The following is a 14,494-nucleotide window of genomic DNA, read 5'->3' on the forward strand; positions in this document are numbered from 1 at the left end:
TTGACAAGAAGGCAGACAGAAACTGGGATTATATCCTGTATATATATATATATATATATATATATATATATATGAGAAAGAGAGAGAGAAATTAGCCCCTGAATGGGAAAGAAAGCAAGATTGAATGCTCAATGGAGGAGGGGGAGAGAGACAGAGAGAGATACAGTAAGGGAAACATGGAGAGACTGAGAGACAGAGGGGTAGAGAGAGAGAGAGAGAGAGAGAGGGAAAGATGGAGAGATTGACATAGGGGTAGAGAGAGAGAGGGAAAGCTGGAGAGATTGACAGAGGGGTAGAGAGAGAAAGAAATACAGTGAGGTAAAGATGGAGAGATTGAGAGACAGAGAGAGAGAGATACAGTGAGGGAAAGATGGAGAGATTGACTGAGGGGTAGAGAGAGAGAAAGAAATACAGTGAGGTAAAGATGAAGAGATTGAGAGACAGAGAGAGAGATACAGTGAGAGAAAGATGGAGAGATTGAGAGACAGAGAGAGAGAAATTAGCCCCTGAATGGAAAAGAAAGCAAGATTGAATGCTCAATGGAGGAGGGGGAGAGAGACAGAGAGAGATACAGTGAGGGAAAGATGGAGAGATTGAGAGACAGAGGGGTAGAGAGAGAAAGAGAGACACAGTGAGGGAAAGATGGAGAGATTGACAGAGGGGTAGAGAGAGAGAGAGAGAGAGAGAGAGAGAAATACAGTGAGGTAAAGATGGAGCGACTGAGAGACAGAGAGAGAGAGAGAAATTAACCCCCGAATGGAAAAGAAAGCAAGATTGAATGCTCAATGGAGGAGGGGGAGAGACAGAGAGAGAGAGAGAGAGAGAGAGAGAGAGAGAGAGATACAGAGAGGCAAAGATGGAGAGATTGAGAGACAGAGGGGAGGGGAGAGAGAGAAAAAGAAATTAGCCCCTGAATGGGAGAGAAAGCAAGATTGAATGCTCAATGAAGGAAGGAGAGAGAGAGAGAGAGAGAGAGAGAGAGAGAGAGAGAGAGAGATGGAGAGAGTGAGAGACAGACAGAAAGAGATGGCGTGAGAGACAGACAGAAAGAGATGGAGAGAGAGACAGACAGAAAGAAAGAGATGGAGAGAATGATTTGATGATTTCAATGAAGGAGAAAGAGAGAAATAAAGGATAAAGTGGTTACTGAAGACAAATGAACAAAATCAGATCCTGAATGAAAGAGATAAAATCTTGAATAAAGAAAAGATAGATCATCATCAAATGATCGTGAGCGTTCAGACAGAGACAGAAATCTTAAATGAAGGAAAGTGTAGGAACAGATACTGATAAAGACACACAGAGAGAGCGAGAGAGAGATCAGACTGTGTGGGACCTGTCGGAGGTGTGCGAGAGACGCAGCAGCAGTGTGTTGAACAGTGAGGTCAGTTCTCTCTGCAGTTGATGTCCACAGCGTTGAATCACGGTGCGTCTCTGAGGGTCCGTGTGCGTTTTCACGTCCAGCAGCAAGTCCAGCAGGACGTGCAAATCCTACAAACATACAAACAGTCCATCAGTCACTTCCTCCCACCTCACCTCACCTCACCTCAATACTGGGTGGGACTGACCAGTTTGACCAGTTACCGGTTTCAGGAGTAATTCTAGGAGCCATTTCAGATCTTGATCATCAGACTCAGACTGGCGCCGCTTGAAGAAAGCATTGAGGAATGATATGACATCCGCCAGCAGCATCTCATCCTCAGAGCAAGCAGGTTTCACCTGAAGAAATCTGCAGAGTGATGGGAAAATATACCACGCAGAAAGGGTTAAAGAGAAAACCCAAAATTAAAGCAGGTCTGTAAATCGGGTGTGTCTGTGATTACGCGCGTACCTCTCCACAGCTCCATGCCAGCTGACCTTCTGCAGCGTGCTCTTGGCTGAGTGGGCAGTGTGTTTAAGAGCCAGCTGATCAGTCAGGAGATAAAGGTGCATTCTGGTCAGAGCGAAGGTGACCCCGGTGTGGGATCCAGCTGAGCGAATGGCATTAACACACTCTTGAAGCCCTGCTCTCATATCATACACTCGCACTGACACGACCTGAGACTCCGACATCACCAGATCAGCATGAAACCTGGAGCAGAACGAGCGTGTGGACAAAGTGAGCTTGTTGCATCGTATGTTGTATTTTATTGTGCTCTTAAAGTAGTCAAGAAACTGATACTAATCGCTTCAAATTCACAACGTGGCATCCACCCTCACTATTCAGCAGCTTAGAAAGCAGCACTTGATCCCACACATCCAATCATTTCAGTGTCACGGCTATGCCTACGCCTACAAAGTGACTTATATGATAAAGTGACCTCATATAACCTTCGAGCCACCGATACCCCGAGTGAGCAGGGTCTTACTCAGGTGTGCGAGTGGTGTTGTCTCTCCTGTGTGAGAGCAGCGCGTCGGTGCCGCAGTGCCAGGCTCTGTTCCAGCTGAAGCTCAGTGCCTCCTTGGCAGCTCTCAGCTCCATCAGATCAGTATAAAGAGGCAGAATGATGCAGTTGGGACTCACCGCATGGTGAGACGCGGCGCGAAACGGCAGATTATACCTGTGCAAAACAAAGCGGCATTTTACGGCTGTGCTAAAAACGTTAAATTCTTCAGTATGTAAATGTGGATGCTAAACAGGAGATTATACATGTACAGGCGGAAAAGGAGAAGGGGAGATTGCTATGCCACAAGTAGCACAACTACAGAAATGATTCCGAAACCTATCATTGGATTTGATGGTTTGAAAGCCATCAAGTTGTGGCTTCAAAGATCTTCATCAAAGGTCAGAAGTGGCCTCGTGTATTTCCATCTCTAAAGATCTGGATCTTACATTTCACTTTACGTTACTCTTCACTTTCAAAGACTGGGTCGATGAATATATGATTAAAATGATCAATTACAATTTTTTCTTATTATTCTATCCACATTCACTGGATATGAGCAATCGCGCGCTCTGATTGGCTACTCTACTACTAGGCTCTCAGCTCATATACCGTGAGGACAGAAAAAGAAAGCGGCGGAGCATGCTGCTGAACCAACCGAGGACGAAATAAAAATTACTTGGGGGGACTCCTCCCCCCCCCAAAAATATGGAATAAAAGTATTTGATGGTCAGAACGTATCTTTTTTTTTTTCAAGAATTATTATTATAGCATTTTTCACAAATTGCTACCGCCATTTCACCGGTTTGTTTACATTCTAAGCAGAAATGATTTTGTCAGACATTTTGTTTAAAGTTTTTATTTACCGAATTTCAAAAAAAAAAAAAAAAAAAAAAAAAAAAAAGCTCCGTTTCTGGGCGGCACGGTGGTGTAGTGGTTAGCGCTGTTGCCTCACAGCAAGAAGGTCCTGGGTTCGAGCCCCGGGGCCGGCGAGGGCCTTTCTGTGTGGAGTTTGCATGTTCTCCCCGTGTCTGCGTGGGTTTCCTCCGGGTGCTCCGGTTTCCCCCACAGTCCAAAGACATGCAGGTTAGGTTAACTGGTGACTCTAAATTGACCGTAGGTGTGAATGTGAGTGTGAATGGTTGTCTGTGTCTATGTGTCAGCCCTGTGATGACCTGGCGACTTGTCCAGGGTGTACCCCGCCTTTCGCCCGTAGTCAGCTGGGATAGGCTCCAGCTTGCCTGCGACCCTGTAGAAGGATAAAGCGGCTAGAGATGATGATGATGAGCTCCGTTTCTCAAAATCCAGTGAATGTGGATATAATAAAACAGTTATTCCACTCAATCTCATCGTACATGGCTTATAGCCGACTCACTGCTACGTGCCTCATTAGCTACATACCAGTGCATGTACGACTTGATTTCATGGAATAACTGTTAAGTATACTTTGCAAATAGTAAGCATGCAACAATTCACCCGATATGATTCGATATTTTGGGAAAAAAAAAATTAAATGAAGAAAATTTTATTACCCAAACATTTATTTAGCTATTCTTTCAAGTTAAATATTCCTTTTGGTAAATAAAAAAAAAAAAAGATCTGATTTCATTTTCTTAATAACCAACAAAAATTATTTGTCCACGTGTGTAAAGGTTGGCGTAAAATATAATCGCCTATTAACTACAATATTCCTTCTATTAAAAAATGAAAATGTTCCTAACAAATAGGCCTTTTCTTAATAAACCTGTCCTACCTCCATTTACTTCTCTTTTCTTTAGCTTTCAGCAGTCTGTAAAAACATAGCTCTTATTTCTTGTTAAATCCATTTCTACAGTCTTTAACAACAGCCGTTTCCCATTTTAGATCTGGGTTTGTTTGTTTTGTGTGTTTGTTTTCTTGGCATTAGAGCTGTGTTACGATCGCCTACAGTGAAGTCACAAGCATTCCTGGTACTGTACATTACTGCACCCTCTGCTGTCTAAACACCAAATTACAGCTAGGAAAAACAAAGAGATTACGCAGCCTGACAATAACAATTCATTTTTAAGCTTGTCGATTTGTATCATAAATTTGAGATGTATCATTGCACAATATATTGTTACATACCTAGCAAATAGTACATTAATTCTCATGGTGGAAAGATTATTATTGTCCATAAGGTATAGTGCCGTAATGGCCGGCGTCCCAACCAGTCATTTGATCTGTGCTTCAGAAAATCAACTTGACATCTGGAATGACTCGAGGTTTAAATTAGATTTGGCTTCACTTAAATGCCAGTTTGTATAAAAGCCACTGCCAAGTGAAGAGACTCTTCAGGGTTTATAGCATTTCATGTTGGAAAAAAAATGTTCAACATTTTAAAGAAATATCGGGTTTTTTAAACATTTAACAGAAATACAATGCACTACCTTCTGATAATGCAGAGTGGCAGAGAGAATGGAGTGAAGGCCATGTCTGTGGCAGCTTTTCCACTGCTGATAACAAATACATGGCAAACACAACACACGTTAAACCTTTACACATTAAATTCAACTGTAATAATGTAAGTAGACAGACAGACAGATAGATAGATAGACAGATAAATAAATGAATAAATAAAGCAAGCAGAAAATGACTGGCGCTCATATAAGGCTCTGGATTATTTGTATAAATTTCCAAACATTAAATACAATGTTCAACTTTGAGCCAAATGTGTTGGCATGATAAAATACGATAAAAACAGCTTTAAAATAAGAAAATCACTGTAAATCTGCCCGATAGATTTGCTTCCTGGGAATATGCACTGCTCAGACACTGGCTCAGTAGTACACACTCAGCAGTCGCCTATCTCGGGCTCTAATATGGACATCGATCAACTCAACTAAGCTGGGTGAGACACACTTAGAGTTGAGAAAGTCAGTCACTGCCAAATTACCTCTAAGGCTCACTCTGGAGGAGTCTGCTGAGTTATGCATTTCAGTTGTGTGTGTTTGCGTTAGACACAGTGGCAGAAAGAAAGAACATCATAAATGTGTCAGCGGATAAACTTCACTGGTTAAGTAAGGAATAAAAAAGCCTTGACATAAGAAACCTTACTTTCCTACAACAGAACATCCTGAAGTATATTATTCCTCTAACACGACAGCAATTTTCCGAGGAGAACCATTTTTATGAAATAAAGGAGGACACATCATACTCCCAAGCCATTAACAGTTACATTTATTGCTGTGGAGCAACTGGAACTCCCTTGACGTTTGTACGTACCACACATCCACTGTGGCGATCTCATCGAAAAGCAGGAAACACATCAGTGCTGCGGCTTCAGTCACGTCTTTCTGATTGGCCTTCATCAGCATTGAGGCTGAGAAAACAGCAAGTAAACAGGTCATGATAGAGTAAATTTATATTCACACACACACACCAAGGAGGGTTCTCTCCTTAATTCAGTCTTGGCCAATTCCCATCCACCAGTTAGGTCTCACCATCACAAGACAGCTACCAATCTGGGAGGGTCAAGGCTATCACATGCTTCCTCCGAGACACGTGAAGAAAGCCAACGGCATCTTTTCGAACTGCTGCTCACGCTGCATGACGGGGTGGCATAACACACTCCAAGGACAGACACAACTGTCAAGTGTGAATGATGGTGGAGAAAGCAAGCCACACCTCCCACCCTGAGAGCACAGCCAATTCTGCTCTCTTGGACTCTTGGCTACAGATGGCTCTGGAATTGCCGTGATTTGAACTCGCAATCTTCTAATGACATGTTATTTCATAACAGAATAATCTTAGTTATGAAATGTTGAAGAGGTTGCTTTTGAATAAAAATATTATACACGCATTGCATAACATTAAAGATGCAATAAGTATTATTATACATACAGGCCACTTTTTCCATGGAATAAAAACATGTATTCTATTCCCTTCTAGCGGGTTTACTGATGGCATGCAATATTGTTATCATATCGCTTATCCTCCATGTATTACGCCGCTCTCCCCAATGGAGAATGAGCGTGCAATATTGTTATAATATTGCACGTTGTCAAAACAACACGACGTCATACATTGGAGCTCATGTGAAGATCCAATGACAAAACTTTTCTGCTGTGCATGCGCACAATCATTTCTTTGTCAGCCAGGAAAGAGAGGAGACGAGGCTAATCCAGTGCTAGGATTAAGCACTAAATAAATAAACTAAAAAACGAAACTAAAGACGCACTGAAAAACCGAAAGGCAAAACATCATTAGATATTCTTCATACATATTTACAAAAGAAAAACAGACCAACAGACATCGAAAAACTGGAAAAGAGACATGTCAGAGACGTAAAACTTCCATGCTAGCGAGTGACTGAGACAGTTTGTAAATAAACATGGCCGCAAGGTTTGCTTCGTTAAAAGCAGAAGATTTAGAGAGAATTTTGAAAGAGAAAAACGCGCTGAACACCCGAAAGGCTACCAAAACTTCACTGGATATTCTTCACGCATATTTACAAGAGAAAAACATACCAACGGACACTGAAAAACTGGAAAAGAGAGCAATAGTGGAAATATTGTCAAACTTCTACTTGGAGGTGAGGAAAAGTGACAGAGACTTTTACAAGAAGACTTCACTCAGCAAAGCCCTTTTGCTTTGAACAACTGCAATGTACAGTGGTGCTTGAAAGTTTGTGAACCCTTTAGAATTTTCTATATTTCTGCATAAATATGACCTAAAACATCATCAGATTTTCACACAAGTCCTAAAAGTAGATGAAGAGAACCCAGTTAAACAAATGAGACAAAAATATTATACTTGGTCATTTATTTATTGAGGAAAATTATCCAATATTACATATCTGGGAGTGGCAAAAGTATGTGAACCTCTAGGATTGGCAGTTAATTTGAAGGTGAAATTAGAGTCAGGTGTTTTCAATCAATGGGATGACAATCAGGTGTGAGTGGGCACCCTGTTTTATTTAAAGAACAGGGATCTATCAAAGTCTGATCTTCATAACACATGTTTGTGGAAGTGTATCATGGCACGAACAAAAGGAGATTTCTGAGGATCTCAGAAAAAGTGTTGTTGATGCTCATCAGGCTGGAAAAGGTTACAAAACCATCTCTAAAGAGTTTGGACTCCACCAATCCACAGTCAAACAGATTGTGTACAAATGGAGGAAATTCAAGACCATTGTTACCCTCCCCAGGAGTGGTCGACCAACAAAGATCACTCCAAGAGCAAGGTGCATAACAGTCGGTGAGGTCACAAAGGACTCCAGGGTAACTTCTAAGCAACTGAAGGCCTCCCTCACATTAGCTAATGTTAAGGTTCATGGGTCCAACATCAGGAGAACACTGAACAACAATGGTGTGCATGGCAGGATTGCAAGGAGAAAACCACTGCTCTCCAAAAAGAACATTGCTGCCCGTCTGCAGTTTGCTAAAGAACACATGGACAAGCCAGAAGGCTACTGGAAAGATGTTTTGTGGACGGATGAGACCAAAATAGAACTTTTTGGTTTAAATCAGAAGCGTTATGTTTGGAGAAAGGAAAACACTGCATTCCAGCATAAGAACCTTATCCCATCTGTGAAACATGGTGGTGGTAGTATCATGGTTTGGGCCTGTTTTGCTGCATCTGGGCCAGTACGGCTTACCATCATTGATGAACGATGAATTCTGAATTATACCAGTAAATTCTAAAGGAAAATGTCAGGACATCTGTCCATGAACTGAATCTCAAGAGAAGGTGGGTCATGCAGCAAGACAACGACCCTAAGCACACAAGTCATTCGACCAAAGAATGGTTAAAGAAGAATAAAGTTAATGTTTTGGAATGGCCAAGTCAAAGTCCTGATCTTAATCCAATCGAAATATTGTGGAAGGACCTGAAGCGAGCAGTTCATGTGAGGAAACCCACCAACATCCCAGAGTTGAAGCTGTTCTGTCCGGAGGAATGGGCTAAAATTCCTCCAAGCCGGTGTGCAGGACTGATCAACAGTTACCGGAAATGTTTAGTTGCAGTTATTGCTGCGCAAGGGGGTCACACCAGATACTGAAAGCAAAGGTTCACATACTTTTGCCACTCACAGATATGTAATATTGGATCATTTTCCTCAATAAATAAATGACCAAGTATAATATTTTTGTCTCATTTGTTTAACTGGGTTCTCTTTATCTACTTTTAGGACTTGTGTGAAAATCTGATGATGTTTTAGGTCATATTTATGCAGAAATATAGAAAATTCTAAAGGGTTCACAAACTTTCAAGCACCACTGTAACAATTAACTACGACCAAAAGTAACTTTGAATTTGAACTGTAAGCTGGCTATAGCTTGTATATAAGTCGGGTTGTTGTACAGGCTTTTTGGACTTGTACCATTTTTATTGTTAGAACTTTGACTGTGTACATTGGATTGACAGAACACTGAATTACATTCAATCAGAATCAGCATTCAATATTGGAACTTAACTGTTGTTAACTTTTTGTAAAATCTATAATTGTTCCATCAAATGTGCATGTATAATAATAATAGCTGGCTTTTTTTTTTATGGTATATCAGATATATTCCATTCAGCTACTCGTCTTCGACTCATTCAATATCATGCTAGCTGAATGGAATAGAATCTGATCAACCACTCTCAGCTAGCTATTATCATTTAATTATTATACATACAGGACACTTTTTCGATGGAATAAAAACGTTATATTCCCTTCTAGCCGGTTTCATTAATTTGGTTCGATAGCATGCAATATCATTAGCATGTCGCTTATCCTATGTGTATTACATCACTCTACCCAATGAAGAATGAGCGCTGAATATGGTTTACGATATTGCATGGTTGTCAAGACATGATGTCACATGTCAGAGACGTAAAACTTCTGCGCTAGCGAGCAACTGTGATAATTTGTAAACAAACATGGCCGCCAGGTTTGTTTCATTAAATACGGATGATTGAGAGAATTTAGAAAGAGAAAGATGTGTTGAACACCCGACAGGAATGTATTATAATAATAACGGCTTTTTGTCGTGGTATATCAGATATATTCCATTCAGCTCATCTTTGAATCGTTCAATATCATACTAGCTGAATGGAATATATATATATATATATATATATATATATATATATATATATATATGCTATACCACAAAAAAGCCAGCCAATATTATTATTTCATACGATTACAAACCACTGAGAAAGTATGCAGAACATAACAAAAAAAAAAAAATCAATCAATGCCTCCCGACTCTGCCCCATCCCTATTCTGTTTGTAAAGAAAAAATATAGACAGCATAAACACAATATACTCCTGTGAAGAAAAAAAAACCAAAACCCACACACTGCTTTCAAAATATTTAACGGCAATTCCCATAATAAGTCAAAAATGCTAACAATGCTTACTCCAGAGCCTAAAATCTCATTAGAGCTCATTACAAAGAAAAACAGGACAGTGAAGGCACTCGACCATTTTCTGATTTGCATAAATCTGCATAAGCCAAAACTTCATGTTCATAGTGTTATAACTTGGCTTTCAACACTTCAGCACTTCATGGCTTTACGCAACAGTTAAAATAAATAAAGAAAGAAAAAAAATTTTTTACACTGATTTTTGGTATATTTAAAAACATTAAGAAAAACAAAAACACAAATTATACCATGTCTGCCTGTTAATCTGAATTTAGTTTGCATCAAAATTAATGTTTTTCTTACAACTCCAAATCAGTAAGCAATTCCAAATCAGCGACCATATGTTAAAATTGTAATAAAAACTGAAAGAAAAAAAAAATCAATAATCTTTGACCTGTATTGCACTCAGAACAATCCAACTGCACATTATTTGATGTTTTACCTCACTAATATCTTATTGTTGCTGTCTTTTTTTTTGTTTGTTTTAATAAAACACATTTCAATTCTTGCAACACATTAAAAAAAAAAGTTGGGATGGTAAAACATTTACCACTTTATAACGTTGCCATTCCTTCTCACAACACTTAAAAGATGTTTAGGGACTGAAGACACCAAGTGATGAAGTGTTTCAGGTGGTATTTTGTCCCGTTCTTCCTGCAAACAGGTCTTAAGGTGTGCAACAGTACGGAGTCGTCATGGTCATATTTTTTTGTTTCAAAATTCTCCACACATTCTCTATCGGGGACAGAGGGGACAGGCACCCTCTCCTTCCACAGCCCTGCCATTGTAATGTGTGCAGAATGTGGTTTTGCATTGTTTTGTTGAAATCTCCCTGGAAAAGATGTCGTCTTGAAGGCAGTATATGTTGCTGCAAAATCTCAATGTACTTTTCTGCATTAATGCTGCCATCACAGACGTGTAAGTCACCTTTGCCAAGGGCACTGACACAACACCATACCATGAGACACCCTGGCTTTTGGACTTGTTGCTAGGTAACAGTCTGGATCAGTGGCGTGCACAGATAGACATGAGGTGGTGCTCAAGCACCTGCCCCTCTGCCCTCTGTCCAAAAAAGTGCCCTTTTGAATTTTTTTTTTTTTTTTTTACAGTTTACTGAGGCCAATGTCAACATGATCTTTTAGAAAAGCCGCAGCATTAAAAGCGTGTGTGAAAATAATGTCCCGATGTGTGCCCCCTCCACACACACACCGGACCTCTGTCTCTCTTGCTCTGTCACGTGAACAAGCGTGCAGTGCATTCAATGTGAGGTTGCAGCAGCATAGCGTCCTGGAAGCCACGGCCTTGTCGTAGCGCAGACAACACATCAGGCAGTCAGTCAGCTCTTCCCCTGCCCCACCAGCCAGGTAACACATGAATCGAGTGAAAATGTATTGTTTGCCCTCTAAGCCCAAGCTGTAATTATTTTGTCGTGAAGTAGCCTGTCGCATACAGAAACAACTGCACATAAGTATTATATTTTTTGCTAGACCATTTTCAGATTTAGGAAAACAAAAATTTCTTTTTCTGTTTTGTTCAACTAGAGATTCCTGGCAAAGTCAAAAAGCCTTGGTGTAATAAATTAACATTAAGTGGTTGTTTTACACCTTTAAAAACCAAAACGGGTCAGTGGCGACCCGAACACAAGAGGAGGGTTAAATCTCAGACTTTTATAATAAGGTGTTCCACATGCGCAAAAAAGTGCCCTTTTTCCCCCCAGAGCACTTGCCCCCCAAAATGTCTGTGCACGCCACTGGTCTGGATGGTCCTTTTCATCTTTGGTCTGGAGCACATGGCGTTCATTTCTTACAAAAAAAAAAAAAAAAGACCCGGAATACTGACTTGTCTGACCACGATACACGTTTCCACTGTGTGATGGTCCATTCCAGATACCGCCGAGCCCAGAGAACTCGCTGGCACTTCTGGACACAGTTAACATAAGGCTTCCTTTTTGCACAGTAAAGTTTTAACTGGAATTTGTGGATGCAACTCTGTATTGTGGTGCTTAAAAGGTTTGCTCAAGTAATCCCGAGCCCATGTGGTTATATCAGCTAGAGATGAATGACGGTTCTTGATGCAGTTCCATCTGAGGGACCGGAGATCACTGGGGTTCAGCTTAGGCTTGAGCCCTTGCCCTTTGCACACAGAATCTTCCACAGTATCTTTCTTTGAGAACACTGTTTGTAAACACTCTAATAATTTTCTCATGCATTCTGTTGACAAACTGGAGATCCTTGGCCCATCTTCACTTCTCAAAGACTAGGCCTTTCCTGGATACTGATTTAATATCAAATCATGATTATAATCATCTGTTGACATCACCTGTTTCAAATCACGTCATTATTTCATTGTTTTACCTCATTACTAGCTCTAAATTGCTCCCGTCCCAATGTTTTGTTTTTTTTTTTGGAATGTGTTGCAGGTCTGAAACACAGGAATGGATGTATAGTAACAAATGAAATGAAGTTGATGAGACAAAACATCTAATATCTTGGGTTTATACTGCCTGCAATGAAATACGAGTCAATGCCAGTTTAGAAATCACCGTTTTCTTTTTTAATTTGCATTTTCCATTCTGTCTCAAAATTTTTCTGAGTCGAGGTTGTACGTTTAAATAGACTATAATTTTATTTCCGTTCACAAAAATACTGTTGTGTAATGAATTAACTGTATTAACCCTAAGCATATGATTTCATAAGAACACACTAATAAAATTTATAAATAAACTAGATAGAACTCGACGCCAACGGCGTTGATGGGGACGCCTCCGCCCGGTAGACTTCACGCCTTATTAAGCTGTGATTTGGGGATGGACATTTGACCTCACAGTAATCTTGACCTGGTGAAATTACTTGTATCAGCCTTGGAGATATTGTGTTCACAAGGTTCTCGGACAGACATTTGACCTCACAGTGACCTTGACCTTAGACCTTTTGACCTCAAAATCTAATCAGTTTATCTTTGTCCCCAAATGTACAAATGGTGAAAGTTTGGTGAAATTCCTTTCATCAGCCTTTGAGATATCGCGTTCACAAGGTTTCGGGACGGACACATGCACGCATGCATGGACGGACAACCCGAAAACATAATGCCTCCTGCACCTTACGGTGGCGGAGGCATAAAAATAAATAAATAGAAATTAAGGAGTTGGTTCTTGTTCCTGTAAATACAGTTGGCTTTTTGATTTGAAAGTGTTTAAAAAAAAAAAAAAATCATAGAAACTACTTTCCGCTTTGGATCTTTCTAGTCATTTGATGAATGAGGAGATACCAATTAACCGTGCTGCTAAGTGTTATTTCCTCTGAGCTGCTGGAGAAATAAAGCACAGTGCAGTTTGTACCTTGGAGCAGAGTGAGAAGAAAAGCTGGTTGCTGAGCCAGTGTGTGACGCAGAGACGGATCGGCATATACCAACTTCCTCAGCATCGTAACACTCGGCTCGGACAGACACTCGACAGACTACAGGAGGAGAAAAAATAACATAAAATAAAAACATTGACGTTTATAGAGTGTTGAACTTGAGCTCGTTGTTTGTTTGAAGCTGCTTTGAAGTACTCCGTCTGGATATCACAACAGTGTTTCAAGTACCAAAGCATGAAATTCAATAAAAATCAACACACCATAACGATACACTATAATTAATCAACAATGAAATAATGCTTGAACAGCATGTGTAGTTATAGGAAAATAAATCAACAGCAGTGTGGTGAGATGCAACCTGATGGTAACTCTTACAACCCCAAAGTTTATTATTTTCCTTTCGTATTAATACACAGGTGAGTATAAAAAATTTGCACGCATTGATTATTAAGAAATAGTTCAAATTTCTCAACCAATCACCTCAAGCGATTCGTCCAAATGGTGGCCAATCGCTTCTTCCTCACTTATGGTGACGAATTACAAATTATGAAAGAAAATGCTGTTCCTAAAAGCACTAAAGATCCTACGAAGTTTGGCCTAAAACTATTCAAAGGTAAGGTGGAATTGTAATATTTTCCCCAGAAAAAAATTAAAGCCCTAAATTCTGGCATGATAATACATGATAATTGAGCGGCAACGGCGCAAAAGCGAGCGCCGAAGGTGTGAAGCGAAACTGGGGGGTCTGGGGTTATGCACCCCCGGAAAATTTTTTGAAAATAGATGCTCTCAGGTGCATTTTCAGGGTCTCAGAGGTTTTAGATACATGATTATAGGATAGAGTTTAACAGTGTTTCAATGATTTCTGACCTAAATAGTATTAATGTATACACATTTGAAATTTCACCTTAAAGTTCAACATGCAAGTTAAACTGTTTTGTTATAGATTACTGAGGTATATGATCGATTGAAGATCTATGGGGATCCCTTAATTACCTCTGATCAAGTAGTGTTGTAACAAAAATGTGCATGAAAATATGAACAGTGGTTTGCTCCATCTTATGCAATCCAATGAAGAGAATCAATCATCATGACCTCCTGTTGATCACAAAGGGATCTGAACCCAAGAACTGCCACCTTAAAATAAGTTGCTATATTAATATAACTGTAATGATTTAGAATGTTTCTGATGCAATTACCGTAATATATGTAGAACTAAGATGCACTGAAAAGAAAAGTAAGGCAACTGCATATTATAAAGTTTAAATTTTGGCACTTTATTAAATGGGCTAGATTAAGATTAAAACCTATTTAAAGGAAAATAAAACTTAATTCATACATTTAAGTTTGCAGAAAGATTATATGTACTTAGAAACACATGAACAAATTCTCTTCGTGAATAAG

General features: G+C 39.8%; 1 protein-coding gene across 3 annotated transcripts in view; it reads right to left on the reverse strand.

Annotated features, from left to right (window-relative positions):
* rttn (rotatin) overlaps window positions 1–14,494 on the reverse strand; it is a 185,607-nt gene that overhangs the window by 77,390 nt on the left and 93,723 nt on the right. For all 3 annotated transcript variants that reach the window (XM_060899987.1, XM_060899988.1, XM_060899986.1), the window contains exons 21-27: window positions 13,075–13,192; window positions 5,607–5,703; window positions 4,772–4,837; window positions 2,349–2,540; window positions 1,832–2,071; window positions 1,585–1,729; window positions 1,337–1,491 (exon numbers count right to left, since the gene is read on the reverse strand). In XM_060899987.1, coding sequence (XP_060755970.1) covers window positions 1,337–1,491; window positions 1,585–1,729; window positions 1,832–2,071; window positions 2,349–2,540; window positions 4,772–4,837; window positions 5,607–5,703; window positions 13,075–13,192 — 1,013 coding nt within the window. The remainder of the gene's footprint in view (window positions 1–1,336; window positions 1,492–1,584; window positions 1,730–1,831; window positions 2,072–2,348; window positions 2,541–4,771; window positions 4,838–5,606; window positions 5,704–13,074; window positions 13,193–14,494) is intronic.

Source organism: Neoarius graeffei, chromosome 19 (genome assembly GCF_027579695.1).
Source record: "Neoarius graeffei isolate fNeoGra1 chromosome 19, fNeoGra1.pri, whole genome shotgun sequence".
In the NCBI taxonomy this organism is placed as follows: Eukaryota; Metazoa; Chordata; class Actinopteri; order Siluriformes; family Ariidae; genus Neoarius; species Neoarius graeffei.